General features: G+C 36.4%; 1 protein-coding gene and 1 non-coding gene across 2 annotated transcripts; one reads left to right on the top strand and one right to left on the bottom strand.

Moving 5' to 3' along the window:
• The first annotated feature begins 5,296 nt into the window (after positions 1-5,296).
• On the top strand, positions 5,297-5,368 carry TRNAC-GCA. Its single transcript has one exon. It is a non-coding gene; the product is annotated as a tRNA-Cys (tRNA).
• A 1-nt stretch (position 5,369) lies between these two features.
• On the bottom strand, positions 5,370-18,198 carry LPAR4 (lysophosphatidic acid receptor 4). The gene is made up of 4 exons (XM_025276391.3): positions 17,864-18,198; positions 15,583-15,632; positions 14,153-14,254; positions 5,370-8,704 (listed from the first exon to the last, which is right to left on the bottom strand). Exon 4 carries the CDS (start codon positions 8,625-8,627, stop codon positions 7,515-7,517), a length of 1,113 nt encoding a protein of 370 aa, XP_025132176.1. The 5' UTR covers positions 8,628-8,704; positions 14,153-14,254; positions 15,583-15,632; positions 17,864-18,198; the 3' UTR covers positions 5,370-7,514.
• Between the last annotated feature and the right edge of the window lie 1,012 nt (positions 18,199-19,210).

Raw genomic sequence — 19,210 nt, 5'->3', positions numbered from 1 at the left:
AGAAATGCAAAAAGGCAAAATGGCTGTCTGAGGAGGCTTTACAAATAGCTGAGAAAAGAAGAGAAGCAAAAGGTAAAGGAGAAAAGGAAAGATATATCCATCTGAATGCAGAATTCCGAAGAATAGCAAGGAGAGATAAGAAGGTCTTCCTCAGTGATCAATGCAAAGAAATAGAGGAGAACAATAGAATGGGAAAGACTAGAGATCTCTTCAAGAAAACTAGATATACCAAAGGAATATTTCTTACAAGATGAGCACAATAAAGGACAGAAATATTATGGACCTAAAAGAAGCTGAAGATATTAAGAAGAGGTGGCAAGCATACACAGAACTATACAAAATAGATCTTCATGACCCAGATAACCTTGATGGTGTCATCACTCACCTAGAGCCAGACATCCTGAATGCAAAGTCAAGTGGGCCTTTCGAAACATCAATACAAACAAAGCTAGTGGAGGTGATGGAATTCCAATTGGATATTTCAAATCCTAAAAGATGATGCTGTGAAAGTGCTGCACTCAATATTAAAGCAAATTTGGAAAACTCAGCAGTGGCCACAGGACTGGAAAAAGTCAGTTTTCATTCCAGTCACAAAGAAAGGCAATGCCAATGTTCAAACTACTGCACAATTGAACCCATCTCACACACTAGCAAAGTAATGCTCAAAATTCTCCAAGCTAGGTTTCAACAATACTTGAACTGAGAACTTCCAGTTGTTCAAGTTGGATTTAGAAAAGGCAGAGGAACCAGAGATAAAATTGCCATCATCTATTTGATCATAGAAAAAGCACAAGATTCCAAGAAAGCATCTACTTCTGCTTCATGACTATGCTAAAGCCTTTGACTGTGTTCAGTTCAGGACCGTGATATTGGAAAAGACTCTTGAGAGTCCCTTGGACTGCAAGGAGATCCAACCAGTGAATCCTAAAGGAAATAAATCCTGAATATTGATTGGAAGGACTGAAGCTGAAGCTTCAATACTTTGGCCACCTGATGCAAAGAGCCGACTCATTAGAAAAGACCCTGATGCTGGAAAAGATTAAAGGCAGGAGGAGAAGGGGACAACAGAGGACAAGATGGTTGGATGGCATCACCAACGAGATGGGCATGAGTTTGAGCAATCTCTGGGATTTGGTGATGGACAGGGAAGCCTGGCGTGCTGCAGTCCATGTGGTCACAAAGAGTCAGACACAACTGAGAGACTGAACTTACAAAGCATAGTGTCTGGCACATAGTAAACATTTGATACTTAGTTATTATATATTAAAACAAGTTTCTTGGCTGCTGATTTTAACTAGCCTGTATAAATATGTAAGTCCTGGTTCTGCCTTTTATTGGCTGTATGACTTTGGGCATGTTACTTAGGCTCCCAATTCCTCAGTTATGTCACCTTTAAAATGAGATAATAAAATTATGTGTGCTACTTCCTGACACTTACTGAGCATTTGAAATATGTCCATTAATATTGCTATTGTTATTATTTAAACACATTCTGGCCTCACAGGGGAGTGGTGGTGGTTTATTCACTAAGTCATGTCTGACTCTTGGGACCCCATGGACTGTATGGGATCTCTCCCATCCAGGAATCGAACCCAAGTCTCCTGTATTGCAGGCACAGTCTTTGCTGACTTGCTATGAGGGAACCCCTAAAGTGAAAGTGAAAGTCGCTCAGTCGTGTCTGACTCTTTGCCACTCCATGGACTATACAGTCCATGGAATTCTCCAGGCCAGAATACTGGAGTGGGTAGCCTTTCCCTTCTCCAGGGGATCGTCCCAGCCCAGGGATCGAACCCAGGTCTCCACATTGCAGGTGGGTTCTTTACCAGTTTTCTTGAAAAGAATGGTAGAGAGAGAGGGAGTCAGAGGAAGTGGCAGAAACAGAGAGAAAACAAGTGAGCCTCTTGCTCTAGGATTAAGCCTGAGGGAGAGGAGGCTGAGGCCATAACATTATCAGCTTTGATAACTGAAAGTTGCCTATGCCTGGGTTTTCAGTAGCCTTTTGAGGTCTTTGGCTTGGGCAAGAGCATAAACACCTAAAGGTAGACAGACTAACCACAGAATTTGGACAATTCAGGGCTGCATAATCCCTTTAAAAACGAACATTAGTGATGTAATGTTTTAAAGTCAGAACTTTTTTGCACTTCTTTAATTGCATTGCTATGTATTGCATAAACTTAATTAAAATAATTGATTTAGAGAGAGGCATCCTTTTCTTTGTAATGTTTATGATCTTTAACGTTTTAATCCAGTACTGCTGTGGAGCCCAAAATTTGGTTTCAGGCATGTGTTCTCCTTTACTTCATTTTATTCTCTCCATAACACTTATTATAATCTGTCATATTACTTTTTAGCTTTTTTTGTTTTTAGCTCTCCATGCTCTGAGTCTAGAACATAAGATTTGAAATGCCTTTTTGTCTGTTATTTTCACCACTGCATTCTTAGTGTCTAGAAGAATGTTTGGCACACGGTTGGTGTTCAAGGAATTTGTTGAAAAAGTAAATGAATGAATTATGAGTTGCTCCCCCAGCCAAACTTTCCCAAGAACCTCAAACTGCCTTGAGTCAAGACTAGTCCAGAAGTCCCATAATCTCAACTGAGGAAGACAATGAACTTGAGTAAGGAAGGTAAAAAGCTGAGCAGACAGTTTATCCTAGACTATCAGTGGGAGCAATGAAGGCTCTTTGTAACAAGCTTTTCATCTTTTAGGGCAGAGCTCCACCATGATAAGAAGGAATACAAGGGATGCACAAGTCATCCCAATCTTAGGGCTTGCCTGGTTTCCCTCGCTGACACATTTTAGGCTTCACACTGGCTCTACTTCTCTGCCCTCCTGGATTCAGTACCTCTCTGGGTGTTTGGGACAGAAGAGCTTTATTCCCAGACACTCAGACAGAGAAAGAAGTGAAGCAGTGGGAAGTATATAGCTATTCAAAACTCTGAATACAGGCAAATTTTTACTCAGTCATCTGTGCTTTGGCTTCTTCATTGAAACAAACTGTTTCATATTTTAAGAACCACTTCACCAATTCCACCAGGATCAGGAGACATTTGAGGGAAATAATCCAAGTATATATGGGATGAGAGAATGTGTTCTTAGTCACCAGTGGGCAATTTTGGAAGAAAAGACTGTCTGGAAGACGGTGCTGTATGTTTTAGACTCAGTAATACACAGGGTAGTGTCAAGAGAGTGGGAAAAGAGAGTGGCAGTACAGAGGTCTTACCATGAGATGAGGGAGGCTGAAGTTCATGAGATGATTTACCATTTGCAAGGACAGTCATCTCTCCCCATCCAAACACTGCTTCAGTCATTTGAATTACCCAGACTCCTTTTATAAGATGCAAACACCAAAGTGAGAATTAAAAGCAGTGGGTAGAGGTGTCTTAATGTAAATCTGTTCAATGTCACTGTCTTGGCAGACATTTATGTCATGTATGTATTGGTTTTGGTCCACAAAGAAGTACTATTTCTGTAAGAGGTGGGGAGAGATGTTAAAGGGCCACAAGAAACATAGGTAAAGATTTTGGTAAATAATAGCAAATATAAACTGCAGGGCTTTAGGGGTACAGACAGAGATGGAAGATGGTTAATAAGGATGTGAAACCAATGGTATATCCCCATTTCTTCTGAGGATCTGGCTTAGAAGGTCACTAATGACAAAGTTCTTATAATTTTAAACATAGCCTAGGGTTGACCATGCTGGTCATGATGTTAGAAAAGGCAGTGTTTGCTGTCATCACGTGGGGAACCAATATACAATGTGCTTTATGAAATGCTGACACTGCTTTCCCTGAGAGTTGGAAGGCATAAGGATGACTAGGAATTCCCTGTGCTTCTATCCTGTGACCACCACTTGTTTTAGTTATCGATCAGTCAGCCACCTCTTTCCAAAATCATCTCACTGTTGTTAGATGACTTTTCCCCCTGACTTTCCGCAGGCCTCCCAGTCATCCTAGGGTATTTCAGCAAATCTGAAAAGTCAGATTCAAGCATCAACTTGGCAATAAACTGCAAATAAATCAAAGCCAAGTTGGACAAATCAGCTTAACCTTTCAGTTTGATCCCTGAAAAGTCACCCAGGGATTTTCCTTTTGCAACTGTACAGTAGTCTTCAGACAACTTCAAAAACAAAGTATTGGAATTGATTTGAGATCAAATATCCTTTAATAAGTTCTTTTCTGAAGGATGGAGGGAAGATAAAAGAAAATTGTCTCTGGATGCCCATAGATAAAGGCAAGGTTCAGGGGTCCCTTTTCTCCATATTCTTGCCAACATTTGTTGTTTCTTGTCTTTTTAATAATAGCCATTCTGACAGATGTGAGGTGGTATCTCATTTTACTTGCATATCCCTGATGATTAGTAATGCTGAGCATCTTTTCATGTGATATGCCTGTTGACCATCTTCCTTGGAAAAATGTCTATTCAGGTCTTCTGCATACCTGAAACTAATATAACATTGTATATCAATTATAGTTCACTAAAAAGGGCAAATTGAATAAATATTTGACCGAAGTATAACTGCTAGATAATCCAAATGTATTTTATTACATTTAATAAGCACTTAAAATCCAAGTTGTAACTATAGTTTAATGATTGCTTTTGCTTTTAAATGTAAAATAAAAGGTAATTTTATATTTAGCTTACATTACATTTTGTTTGGTTACATTGTTAATATGACAAAAAATTTATCATTAGCAAACTATATTAACTATAAAATTTGAAATTAAAATAAATTGAAATATGGAAAAGTGAACAAAACTAAATATGGAAATTATACAGTAGGAAATTGGTTTATTGATATATGTCAACTTGGTTAATATATTCTATTAAATGGTTTGGTGTAATAATCTTAAAATTTCATAATTTTGAGAGTCAAGGGCACAAACAAAAGTTCACATATAGTTTATATTTATAAGAAACAGAAGATAAAGTATACTAAAAGAAACAAAAATATTATTCATACTTTGATAACTAATTTGATCTTACAATATAACCTAACAACCAAACTTTACCTAACTTAACCTAATTTCATCTAACTTAATCTAATGTCTTACATATTCTATCTATAACTTGTTTTCATGAGACAATATAATGCCTGATTGTTTTTAGGAATTTAGATCGTGAAGATAAAGTAATGCCATTTTTTAGAATTCTGTTTTATTATTTTTCTATTGTTTTAGCCTTTTTTTCAATTAGTTCCTAGTCCAGGCACAGATTTAGCGGTTTTTAAGAGTGACATTATGCTCATGAATTTTTATCTTAAAATTTTAGTATTTTTAATCTACATATATGTGGGATTCCCTGGTGGCTCAGATGGTAAAGCATCTGCCTGCAATGCAGAAGACCCAGGTTCGATCCCTGGGTCGGGAAGATCCCCTGCAGAAGGAAATGGCAACCCACTCCAGTATTCTTGCCTAGAAAATTCCATGGATGGAGGAGCCTGGTGGGCTACAGTCCATGGGATCACAAAGAGTCAGACACGACTGAGTAACTTCACATATCTGAAAGACAAAGGTTAATAAGAGTTTTAACAATTAGCTTATTGCTTTAAAACTTTTAATTTTTTGCCAATATTTTATGGTTTTTAATCTTTTTTAAATCACTCCCTGGTGCAAGTTCAGCAATTTACAAAATGTGTTGTTTCTGAAATTTTTACTTAAGAAGTCTTAGCATTTTAAAATTATCACATTTCTAAATAATTTTAAAAATTGATTAAAACATACTTTAAGAATATTTTGGTTTTATTTTGCAGTGCTTTAATTATGTGTGTATTTGTGTGTAGTATGTATGCAGGATATTTATTTTCACTACTTCTTACCTGAGCATAAATCTTTCAAGCTATACCATGCTCAGAAGTTTGAAGGTTTTAATATTCTTAAATCTATACTTCATTCAATAAATGGTAAGAGATTCTAAAGATGTTTTTGCTGCTTTTGTTGTTTAAATTAGTTACAAAAAGTTTCCTTGTATATACTTTTAAATATTGATTTTAATTGCTCCTGAAGTAGATGCCAGTTTAGTAACTTCCTAGTTGCATTTTAATTCAAAGCATCTTAAGAAAGTTATAGTATCTTTTAAGTCTTAAAAATGCTCAGAAAAGAAAAGTTCTAAGTTTTGTGTGTGTGTGTGTGTGTGTGTGTGTGTGTGTGTGTTGTTGTTGTTATTGTTTTCTAAGGAGTTATTTTGCTTTTATTTTTTTCCAATTAGGTCCTGACTTGGGCACAAATGTACTGGATTTCTACTTGTACTCTAAAATTTTATACAAATAATACAGTAATTTAAAATTTACATATACTCAAATAATAAATAAAATATTAATGCAAGCGTTAGGAATATTTTTGTGGTTTTTATTGTTTTATAGGTTTTCATTTTGTGTGTTTATTTGCATTGGTTTAGTTTGGTTTATGTATTTTTTTTTCAATATGCTCCCAACCTGGGCACAAATTCAGCAGCTCTCCGGCTACATTGTGCTCCAAAATTAATATGAAAGCATAAGTAATTTACAGATCTCTGCTCCCTCCCTCAAAAAATGATTGATGCAAGTTTTAAGAAAGTTTTTTGTTTTATTATTATATTTTTGTTATACTTTTGTCCCTTTTTTTTTTTTTCAATTTGCTTCTGACCTGGGCACAAATGCAGAAGCTTTGTTGTACTGTGCTTCAAAATTTCACATATGGAATATTTATAAAAATTAGTCTCCCAAAAGAAAAATAATTGAAAATTCTTAAAGAAAATGTTGATTTCTCTTAGTTTTTTATGAACATTTGTTGTTTTATGTGATTTTCCATTTTGCCCTGTTTTGGGCACATATTTAGCAGCTTTATGGATTTGACATTTCATATAAGAAATTTAATATAGGATAAAAAAGGAAAAGTTTTTAAAAGCTGACACTGCTGGTAACTGCAAATATATAAATCCAGAAATTTTCCATTTCTTCCCAGCAATATTCATACAAACACAATTTATGTTTCTGCTTTTAAAATATATACAATACATTTTACTAACTTTTTTAAATTTGATACTTTTTTATTAATAATGTTAAACTAAAGTATGTTCTTGTACTAAAATAAACTCAATGACAATTCAAAAAGCAAAAAAAGACTAGTATATATCAGTAGTAACACAAAAGGTTGTTTAAAAAAAATACCTGAATTTGTTCTATATTTATAGGCCCAAACTAATTACCAAATATTGGAATGGAAATATATTTTTTCAAAGTTTTTAAGTAACCTCTATATCACTGAAGTCAAGGCTACTGTTGACTTATATAATGTGGTACAATGAATTTCCAACCCAGAAGAAGAGTTTGGCAATTCCTTCTGGCTGTTGTAATTAGATGTGACCTATAATTATCGAACAAAACAATATATGTATTACAATAAACATTCAAATAAATGTATCTGACTATATTCAGTACATTAATCTATTCTCAATATCATTAGCTTCAAATTTTTTATTCAAAGCATAGGAAAATCATAGAAGAAACTATATCTGGACCTAAAGAGACTTCTTGTACCTAGAAGGTGGATTCTAGCATTAATTCACCACCATTATGTGTTGTTTGATCACTAGCTTCCTCTTGAATAGCTGGAAGGGAAGGCTTTGTGGTCAGAGGTGTTTCAGTCTTAAACAGAGATTCCATCTTGATATGGGTATTGATATAGAAGGACTTCTGAAAGGACTCAAGGGTGAAGTAATAGATGAAAGGGTCAAAGCAACAGTTTAGAGTTGCAAGGCACAAGGTGATTGGATACATAATCTTTGCAAATCTTTCCAACAAGCAATTGGTAATGGCTTGGGAGCGCACCAAGGCATACAGGAAGAGAACAGAGTTATAGGGTACAAAGCATACCACAAAGACTGCCATATGCACTGTGATCATCTTCAGCACTTTTTTCTTATTAGTCCCAATTTGAGACAATGTAGCAGGCTTACGGAGGGTTTTTAGCACCACAGAAGAGCAAGAGACATTCAGTATCAAAGGAATGATAAAACCAACAACTTCAATAAATATGGTTATCTTGGACAGATATGTCTTCCATACACGTTTGGAGAAGCCCTCAAAGCAGGTGGTGGTTGCATTGTTGACATTAGTGGTGGAGAATAAAGAGGCTGAAATACCACCACTGAGGACTAGGATCCAGACTCCAGCACATACAATGGCAGAATTCCTCCTGGTCCTAATGGTACGGGATCGGAAGGGATAGACAATGGCCAGGAAACGATCCACGCTAATACAGGTAAGGAAGAGCATGCTCCCATAGATGTTGGTTAGGAATGCAGTCCCAGAGATCTTGCAGAGGGTATCACCAAAAGGCCAGTGGCGGTTGAAATTGTAAAATATTTTGAAAGGTAGAGTGCAGACAAAGAGCAAATCAGAGAGGGCCAGATTGGTGATGAAAATAGCTGTCTCACTTCTCATTTTCATGCGGAAGCAGAAGACGAACAGAGATGCACTGTTGGTTATCAAACCCAGGATGAATACAACACTGTAGACAGCACCATTCAGATTATACTTGAAGGAATCATCAACAATGCAAGTATTATTGGCAGTAGCATTGCCCAACCTGGGTCTGAGGTTTGAATTTAAATCTTGGAATTGGAAGTCAATGAATCTTCTGTCACCCATGGACTTTTATTCAGGAGGCCTGCAGACTGCAGGGTTCAGCACTCTGAGACTAAAGGCTGGTAAGAAATGTTTTCCTCCTATGGGAAATAAGATTAAATGAGTCATCAAATCTACCTTCCATCCATTTTTGTGGAGTAAAAGATATTCTGTTCACACAGACTGGAAATAACATGCACATTCAGTTCAGTTTAACAAGTACCTTTTGAATACCTACCATATGTTAAATGGTACTACAAGAGTATCTTGCGGGAACAGGAGGGACCACACTCAAGACAGTAAGCAAAATACTGTAGCATTACAATTTACAGAAATAAGGTATTTGTTCCTTGGGAGCCCTAGGCTAGCAGGAGTAGGGATACGGAAGCTCTGATAGTTAAAACAATGCTAATACTTGGAAATTTGTATAATTTTTTAACTTCTAAAACATGTTTTATTTGATTCCCACAAGAACACCATAAGATAGGCAAGGCAGGAATTTAACACCATGTTGCAGAAACAGAAACTGAGGCTTATATAATTTAGAAATACAATAATGTCAGAATTGGAAGAACATGTAAATGGTATAGTAAGAACCAGAATTCAGGTGTTCTTTTTAAATTCCTAACCAGAGGATTATTAAGCTTCTCTAAATTAAATTGTCTACTCTCTGGTATTACTAAACTTCATTGTTGAGTATTAGTTCTACTGCACAAGACTAAAGGTGGATATGGGACCTCCAGGAAAACCGCTTTTAAAAGTTACAACTAAACTCCTGAATTAAAATGTTGATTCACCTTTTCTTCTAAAATACAGGTTCAGAGGGCAGGAATTCCTCAGTACATTAAAACTTCTGGCTGAAACTTTTTTCACTCCATTACAATGCCTTTATATAGAGAGAATTCAAATGACAATCGCAGTGTTTCTCTCCTTTAGATTGTGGTCCCTTATCAAGGTTTTTCATGCCATACCCTGAGCCTTGGATATTGTCCTACTCCCTCTCCCACTGCCCATTCCATGAGCTACATTCATGCTTTTAGCTTTTAAAATGGGCCAGGTCAATAAAGCCTTTTCTGGCTAAATACAAATGAATTGAGTTGAACAGCCATTCTTGTACCTGTGGAGGTCACTGACTAATTATCTTTGTTGGATATCTGAACCAATATTGTTCAAAGGTGCATATAGAAATCTTACTAACATGCTCCTAGGTCAACAGCTGCCATTGGAAAGCTGTCTTCTGAATGCTCTATAATGCACTATGAATAAGTTGCAGCTGAATGAATTATTTTCAATGAAGAGGATATGGAGTGAAAGTGGTCTTTGTTCCTGACATACCCAGTAATGAGTTTGCACATGATTATATTTTAAAACATGAAAGCCATTTCTCTGAATTGATTCCTCCTTATGTAACTCTTTCTTTCCAACTCCTGGAACAGGTCACAGGGCCTCATATATAACAGAAAAGGGAGTGGCAGGAGGAACCTGCCAGAGATATAGAGGTCTGAAGTCACTTCAACCAGTGTTTGGCCTGAAGGAAGAGAACATGATTTGAGAGAGAGAGAAAAAAAAACAAAAAACAAACATTCACTCACTGTAGTGCTTAGAATGAGAGCTGACTTTGGAGAAAACAGAGTGCAAAAGAAGTGTTGGCATTTTTAATAGCTAAAGTTTAAAGTTAAAATTGGAAGTGTGCTGTTTCTGAATTCTCATTTCATGAGCTTTATGGTGTGCCTTCCCTGAGTCTGACACTTCTGTAAGATCATATTCCTTCTTGGCCATTTCATCTCATATGAAATGGCTCAACTCAAAAGCCAGCTCAACTTTTGCCAGAAGCGACCTTGATATATGAAAGCAGGGTATAGTAAGAATCTTGACAAAGTAAGGTCCAGGAGGAAAAAAAGCCAGACAAAGAAGAAATAAAAATAGATAGGGAGGGCAGAAGAGAAGATAGCATAGAAAGTCGCAGAGAAAGAAAAATAGAATTGAGAGAAAAGGAAGAATAAAACACACAAAAAAGAAGACCTTGCTGGAGAGAGGTCACTATTTCCATCTAATTTGTATTAAGGGCTAGGAAGATAATTCCTCTAATTCCATCCTCTCTACCTTGCTTCATCTGACTTCTTCCATTTTTCTCAGAAAAAAACAGTACACACAACGACTGCTTAAGGTCAATGAATCTAATCTGAAAAAGAAAAACAAAAAGCCAGGAAAATCTCAGTCAATGTGGTTCAAACCTCACTTTGAGAGCTGTAAATCTAAGTTTCTACAGATTGCTTCACCAAGGGGGTGGCAGAAATGAAAACAATGGCAACTTCTCAACTGCTTAAACCACATTACATACTATTTTACACCCAACATGCTACCCATTAGTCTGGAAGTCTTTTTTTTTTTTTTTCTGAAAGAAATCAAAATAGTCAAAAATATCCCTCTAACATAATCACATAATCTAAAGAAATTATGGGACTGAAAAACCCCTAACATTAAAATCAATCCTCATTCACTATGATCTGCTTGTATTTGCCTTCTACAATAAGTACTGTCAATAAATTTTATTTGGAAAATGCTTTCATAATAGAAGACTTTCCATATTTGCTCAGAGTCCCTCCAGTCTGCCCACTGGTGATCGCCTTACAGTGTATACTTCTAGCTCACTGGCTCTGTATTATTTTGTACTTCCCAAAATGGCATGTTTCAAATAGCTGAGCCTTGCTCCCCAGTTTTCTATTCAGTTTTATATCTCTCAGAACATATACACTATATCCACAGCAAACAGTCTGCAAATGCCTGGCACTTCTGTTCTTCTACTTGCATAACCAAATTCTGTGGGAAAGAAAGGACCAAAGACAATAAAGCATTAGAGTCCCAATCCTGAAGAGAGAGCATGGGAAAACTGTCACTAAGGCCCTATTCACAGCTTTCCCTTGCTCAAACACACAGCACCTTTTGCTGTCTGGCAGAGAGGGTGTGGTGCTGGGATTTAACACAGCACTGGAAGCAAGGAGTTCTATTTCTGATTCAGACATTGGTTAGCTCTGTAACTTGGCTATACAGTTTCTCTTCCTTGTATAAACATTACCTCTGAGCCTCACAGCTGAGGCTAGGAAGATTCAATAGGGTTTGTGAGTAACTTTATAAGCTTGCCCAGCATTCAGTCCTAACCACAAAAAAATATTACAGCAGTTTCTTCATTCCCCTTCATCTAGCACAGCTGGACACCTATGTCTCTGTCTTTCTTGGTATGCTGAACTTCATATTAGTAACACATCTTCCTCCTAACACCTCCTAACACTCTACTTCAGAAATCTTCCCTTGAATTTCGACCTTAACTACACAATTTTATCATAACAGGAAAATCCAGGAGTGTGTACCAAAAGGAATATCTTCCCACTGAGCTATGGTCAAAAAAACTCAGAGGCATTTGACTCTTAAAACTAATTCTGAAGAAAAAAATCAATGAAAAAGAGAAACAAGATCTCTTTTCTGACTGGCTTTCCTTTCTTTCCACTGAAATAAACAGTGTTTTTTTTTAACCACTAGATTTTCCTAAATGGCTAACATATTGTATACTGAATGGAGGCAAAGGGCCAACACTTGACCTTCAGATGAGATGAAGAAGAAACAAAAATTAGACTGACACAGTTAATTACATCTTTGACTGCAAGTAGCATTAGACTATTATCTTGTGAGGACCTTTACAGCCAATTATTCTAAATTAATCACCTAGGGGTTCAGCGTGCTGAGTGGATGTATTTTCAGTGACAACAAGCAGGAAGCAAGTCACCTGGAGGTTGGCCAAAAAGAAATCTGACCTTCATGAATTTTTTAACTTTGACCTACACATATGGAGCCAGTTCAGACAGTTCACAGTAGTGTTCACAATGTTTTTCCTTTATAAAAAATTTCTAATGATAACGAAATATAACATGCTTGGGGTCTTTGGGGCTACTAGAGGAAGTAGAGTTAGCCCTTTTTTCCTGTAAAGATGAATATCTAAATCACTTTACTAAGTGCTAAATTTTCAGATGATATATTGAAAACAAGGGTCTAATTTCTGGCATATTCCCAGTAGCCCAGAAAGGCTGACTTGCTTTTGTTCCTTACAGAAGACAATCCAAAATTCAGGGAGACAAGGCCTTAAAGGAAGAGAATACTCAATTTTCCTTACTTGGCTCCCTTTTTAATGAGCTTGGGTCAGATCAGAGTGCTTCTGATCCCCAGAGTCATTTCCTCTTTCTACTCTGGTCGAAGCTTAGGAACACTGCCACAATAGTTTTCAGAGGAAGCTGAAACTTATTGGGTCTTTGTCTATAAATATTTAGCAGTGACACAAACTAAAAAATACAAAAATGTTGCAAAAATATAGATTAAAACTATCCCACTGGAGTAATAGGGAATACATCCAGATTGCCGTTCCTCAGACGAGTGGCTGCTAACAGAGAAGACTGCTTAAGGAAATCTTCTAGGCCAAGTCACAAGCACAGGTCACAATCAAACACATGGTTCCAATTGATGTTTCTGTGCACTGGTTACTGTTTCATAATAGTTTTCAAAACACAATCTAGCCATATAAAATTACATATGGAGGAAACCATTGGTAAATGTTTCACTCCATAACTGAGCTGGGAAATTCATCTATATCAGGTCTCATCTCAAACAAGCCTCTCTCTGTGTCAAATGTTTAGATTAATAAGCCTCATTTATTTTTTTATCCTTATTTATTGTTTATTTAAGAAATATCCTTTTGAAGAAATCTCTTTCTGTTAAATTTGGTTCACACTAAGATTGTTATGACTGTTTTGTCCTCCTGCTTTATTTGAAATGAGCAGGAAATTGACATATATCCTAATCTGAGCAGTTCTATCCTTAGTGATTAACTTAATTTTTTTTTCACCAAAAAATTATTCTAGTCTCTCACTAACCCTTCATCTGAAAACACAGTCTTACATTTGAAAAATAATATGATTTAGTGCTCAACATGATGGGGTCAAAGACCTCATCATTCCTACTAAAGCAGAATTTTCCTTAGCAGTAAGATATACAGTAAGACAACTGTAGATAAATTGTTCAACCTAATATTATGAAATTGTCTAGAGTCTTGAAACTTAATATCTGATCTTAGCAGAAGCCCCAGACATTTTGAGGAAATTTTTAGGTATTCCTAAAAGAACCTATTTCCAAATCCTATGAGGTTCATAAATGCCAGGTAGGAATCTGAATTTATTTCTCATATTTGAACAAGTAAATTAGTTACCAATTTGCATATCAATTCATCTGATATACTTGCATACTGATCCTGATAATGTGAACAAAAGTCATGCCTCCCATTGCTAAAGGTATATACCAGTGGCAGAGAAGGTTTAAACCAAAGAATCAATATTTTTCCACCCCAAATCTGCCTGGATTACTATAAACAAATGAAACTCTTCCATACATTCTGGATTTTTTAAATTGTATAATCTGTAATAAACTGGAAACACTGGCTAGAAAAAACGTTGGAGAATAAAATTAAGAATTTTAGAGAGAGTTATTACCAGGACAGTGGTACTCACCACATTAGTTCAAACCAAATTCTGGCACTAATTTTATCCAAGACTTGGTTGATCAATGAACTTTCTGGAGGTACTATGGTTAGAGATTTCCTCCAATGGATGCTGTGAAATAGAAATGATCACAATAGCATGTCATGGACAGAATTTTTCAATAAAATGTATACCAAAATCATAAGGTTAAAAAAAATGATTATATGATATGCTGCTGCTGCTAAGTCGCTTCAGTCGTGTCTGACTCTGTGCAACCCCATATATGGCAGCCCACCAGGCTCCACCGTCCCCGGGATTCTCCAGGCAAGAACACTGGAGTGGGTTGCCATTTCCTTCTCCAATGCATGAAAATAAAAAGTGAAAGTGAAGTCTCTCAGTCGTTCTGACTCTTTGCGATCCCATGGACTACAGCCTACTGGGCTCCTCCATCCATGGGATTTTCCAGGCAAGAGTACTGGAGTGGGTTGCCATTGCCTTCTCCAATTATATGACATAAATCAGAGTAAATGAGAGCCAACACATTTAAAAATGGTATATAAATGCTTTCGATTTCATTATTACAGAGTTGCTGATAACATTTTATTTTCGAAACTTGTTACTTCTATGTCATATTTTATTAATTAACACACACAATGTCCATGAGTTTATGTAACTTATAATCATTTAAGGATAACTAGTGACAAAAGGCATAAAATACTTCTTCCACTTTATAAGGTAATTGTTTTTGTTGTTGTTATTCAGTCACTAAGATGTGTCTGACTCTTTGTGACACCATGGACTACAGCATGCCAGGCTCCCCTGTCCTTCACTATTTTCTGGAGTTTACTCAGATTACTTTATATTAAAAATAATTGAACAAAGGACATTTCTTTATTTTGATTGAAGTTGTATTGGTTCTTTGGGTTTTGTTGTCGTTGTTTTTCTCCTTTCTTTTTCCCTGGCAATGACTATTACTATTGAGCAGGAGCCTTCATAGGGGAAGAGAAAAGAAGACTGGAACAACATGTGGAGACCTTACTGCCTTGTCTCTAACCTGCATCCCTAGTCCAGCTGGATTTCTTCCTTCTCTGAACTGTAGTCATATAAGCAAGTCTTCAATTACTGGATATTAGCACACTGACAGTCACCACTGCCTCTACTAGAATGTCCTAGGCCAACCTAATATAGCTTGTCTGTAACATCTTCAAATCACAATTCTACCTAAAATAACTGTATAGAACCAGAAATATTCTGCAATAGTATTCTCACAAGTAGCACTTACTGCCTGTAAAGTGGCAAACTTATACTATCATCACATTTCACTCCCCTCTGAAGGTGGCCTAAACAAAACAAAGTAGACTGCTATGCTTGAACTCTCCTGAAATAAATTTTCTCTAATCTAAAGGAATCAAAACTTAAAAATAAAATCATGAGACAATTTTAAATATATTTGAGATCACCTTAACATTAAGGAGAATTGATTTTCACACTCCTCCAGAGACCAGTATTCCTGGAAAGAAATTAATATTATTTTATTGGTTTATCTTAAAGAAAGAACCATTAACATTTCTTTTATGGCTTTCACAATTGACACAGATTATAAAGAAAAAACTTCTTTTTGTTTAGAATCAAAGAAAACTAAGAAGTTCAAATACCTAGAAGTTTTCATATTTGGTATTAATTCATTGTAGCCATATCCAGCCCCATCACTAGCTAACTGTGTGAGACCAAGTCACAGTCCCCTTCTGGTCCTCAGTTTCTCATTTTCCTCCATCTTTGCCTTGATTATTAGCAGCCTTCAACTGGCGTCATGGCAGTGTGACTTTACTGGCTATTCCCTCCTATCAGTTGTTTTCACCTGCTCCCATTTGTCACTGCAAAAAAAAAAAATTAATCCCTCAAAGTCTGAGATAAGGGGAGTTAATTTTTATTAGACTCAGTAAAACTACTGCTAATTTATTTTATTTTTAATTGAGGTATAATTGACATATTATTAAAGTATATATTATAATGATGATTTGATTGATATTTGTATGCATTGTGAAATGATCATCACAAGTCTAGTCAACATCCATTACTATATATAGTTTAGATTTAACACCAGAAGTAAATATTATTAATTTTTATCAGAATCTAAGAATCACAGATCAAGCTGGCATTTATATGGTAAAGTCTCCCTGATACCCTCATTTTCCTCCTCCTCTTTCCTCATGCTCATATCAGCTCTAATTGTCTAGGTCTTAATCCTTGACCTATTCTACCTGTTCCCCAGTCACCTCTCTCCTCAAAATATAAGGTTATTGAAATACTTCAGAACATAACTATAAGGAATCAGTAGACTACCTATCCTATGCTTTCCTCTAATAACCAATCATTTATCTACTAAAAGTGGGACTGGATAACCAATGGTAGGTGAATTCCTATTAAGCTCCCAATTTTTAGTACTAATATTCACAAGTACATTAAGCTTTCTCCTCTCCCTTAAAAAGGCCAAGAGTACACAATGACCATATAGACAGAAAAAAGGCAACTACACAATTTATCTTTGACCACACCACAGTAAGGGCAACAATTTTCATTACAGTTTCTGTCAGATGGAATTGAATAAATTAAGCTTTAGCTAAACTTAGCCTATCTCTGTAAGTCATATTCCAAGTCCTCTTTTTAACTTTTGTGAAAGGCTGGTCTGCTTGTTCCAATAAGGCTTTCATTTGCATCTCCGATTAGCAGGAGATGCTTTAGAGTATAGCGGCCATCAAGTGTATTAGCTGAACTCATCTTTTTCATCAAGAGCACATTTCATCTGTGACAAGGCAAAATAATTTACAGTCTATGTCGATGAGATATGTTATTTGAAATTCGGTTCTGAAAAATAAACGTTTCAAAGCCACTGAATAATTTGGAGCTTAAGTTATTATTGCTGTCTTCTTCATATTAGCTAAGGAAAAAGAAAGTTGGTATAATTTGGTAAGGTAGCAAAGTGAACAACCCAACTAAGCTCTGAAATATTCTAATCTTAGAATTTGCCTGGTCCTTTCCATAGTGGAATAATAAATTACAGTGCTCAATTTCCTAAAACAAAGTAACTAAAATACAATATTTATCAATTCAACAAAATCTTGTAAGTAAAAAGAAAAATCTTAAAAATATTCAGGATATACAGGAAGATAATTTTAAATGTCACATTATTGCATTTGTTTGGAAAATGGTAATTAATTTCACATACAAGAGCAAATTCCATTTATGCCAGAATTAGTTTTCCATTAAACTGTTTCTTCCTTTATGGATTATTCATGAATTATTCAACAAAGCAAATGTCACATTCTCCACAAATCAATTAGGCATCAAAGGCATGCTGCTGTATAGTTTTACCAGAAGAAACCTCATCATAATAGAAGCCACATTAGCTCACAATCAATTGCAAACCAAAGAAATATAAAGCTAGCCAAATAAATTTATAAATTGCTTTACTCTGTGATTTTAAATCAGCTTTTTAGGACAACTGTGTTAACATGAAAAAGCCTGAAAATATTGTATATCTTCCACTAAAACAGTATTATTACCAAAACAATAGAAATCCTCTTTTGTAACCATTCAACACGAAGATCCCTGTTCAGCACTTCAGAGTTGAAATCTAATTTCTTTCCCCAAACCCTCAAAGCCTCAGTGCTTCCACTGAAGTTTGTTACGCCATCCCCCACCCCCAAACGCCCGAATCAAATCTTTCTCAAAGAGACTTACCCCAAGAAAGAGTGTGCTAGATGACAGAGTGTGCTCATGCCTGTAGACAATTAGGTAATAAACATGTAAACGGGAAACTCGCACTTTAGAAGTGCATATTTTGATCTATTACTATTTTTTACAGGGAAAGTTTATCCCAGCCCAAAGTAGCAGACTCTGGCTGCTGAAGCTTCTTACAGCAAACTGCTCCTTCTGAAAATGTGAGCTTATTTACATTTATCTCCTTCCCTTTGTTAAAGAACGGCCCTCTTGAATGCTGTAGCTGGCATGCCTTTACAACCGAGACACAAGAAAAGGCCCCAAGTCCGGGCCTGAGCGGAGGGCCTGGGGAACTCTTGGGGGTCTCAATAGGAAATGCTTTTCATTGGATAAGAAGGCATTATTAGGAGCCAAGATCCCGCCCAATCCTCTGTGCTCCACGGTTCCCTCAGTCACCAATCACTGGACTGAAGAAGTTTTTCCTTAAAGAGCATTGCCCAGGAAAAGCAGTTTTCACAGTCAAGAACTGGCGGCTTAAGTGCCACTTCACAATATAAAATAATGTCTTCCCTGGGCAATAAATCCTCTGAGAAAGCCTGTGTGCCTGTCTTTGCTGCAGGACTGCTATCTTCCCCCATCCCTTACAATTCTAATGAGGAGGATGAGACGAAACTCCAGACTGGGAGGAGTGTTTCACTTTTGAGCAGCCCATATTTGTTCCAACTTGTTTAAAATAATTACAATAATAATATTAATAATAATAGGGACAGAGAAAGGCAAAGTGATTGGAACCATAAATACACTCCTATGCAAAATACACTCCTACCTATGTAAAATTAAATCTCCTACCACCACAACAAAATGAAATTTAATACTATACTCACTTACTTAAACCAGTGAAGTGCCCTCAGATGGAGATGTGCTGGGGTCCCAGAGCTTTAGTACCCACCTTCCATGTACTAGAGAGTGTTCTGTGGCAAAAGCAGAGTCTACACTTTGCTTAAATAACTTCCTGGAAGGACATCTAGTTACCATGAGATTTTTTAGAGTTTTTTTAAAAACCAAAATAAATAGAACAGATGCAATTTGTTTATAATGGGAACTTATCTTCAACTGCATACCTACTTCCCCCTGGGCAAGTTCTTTTCCCATAGGTTTACCACCTTGGTTGCTCACACTGGGTTTGTTTGTTTGTTTGTTTGTTTGTTTCCCTCCCTCTCATTCATTTGAATTTGTTGCAGAAATTCATTCACCCATCTGTAACTTCTCACTAATTCTTCCCTTCTGTCAGCTCCCTTCATCCTTCTCTCCTCTATCTCCACTCACTACCAATGCTACCACCAGCAGCCACCCCTCCCCCTTCTCTGG

This window comes from Bubalus bubalis, chromosome X, assembly GCF_019923935.1.
Source record: "Bubalus bubalis isolate 160015118507 breed Murrah chromosome X, NDDB_SH_1, whole genome shotgun sequence".
Classification (NCBI taxonomy): Eukaryota; Metazoa; Chordata; class Mammalia; order Artiodactyla; family Bovidae; genus Bubalus; species Bubalus bubalis.
The sequence above is the reverse complement of the archived record's forward strand: the minus strand, read 5'-3'. Positions and strand labels throughout refer to the sequence as shown.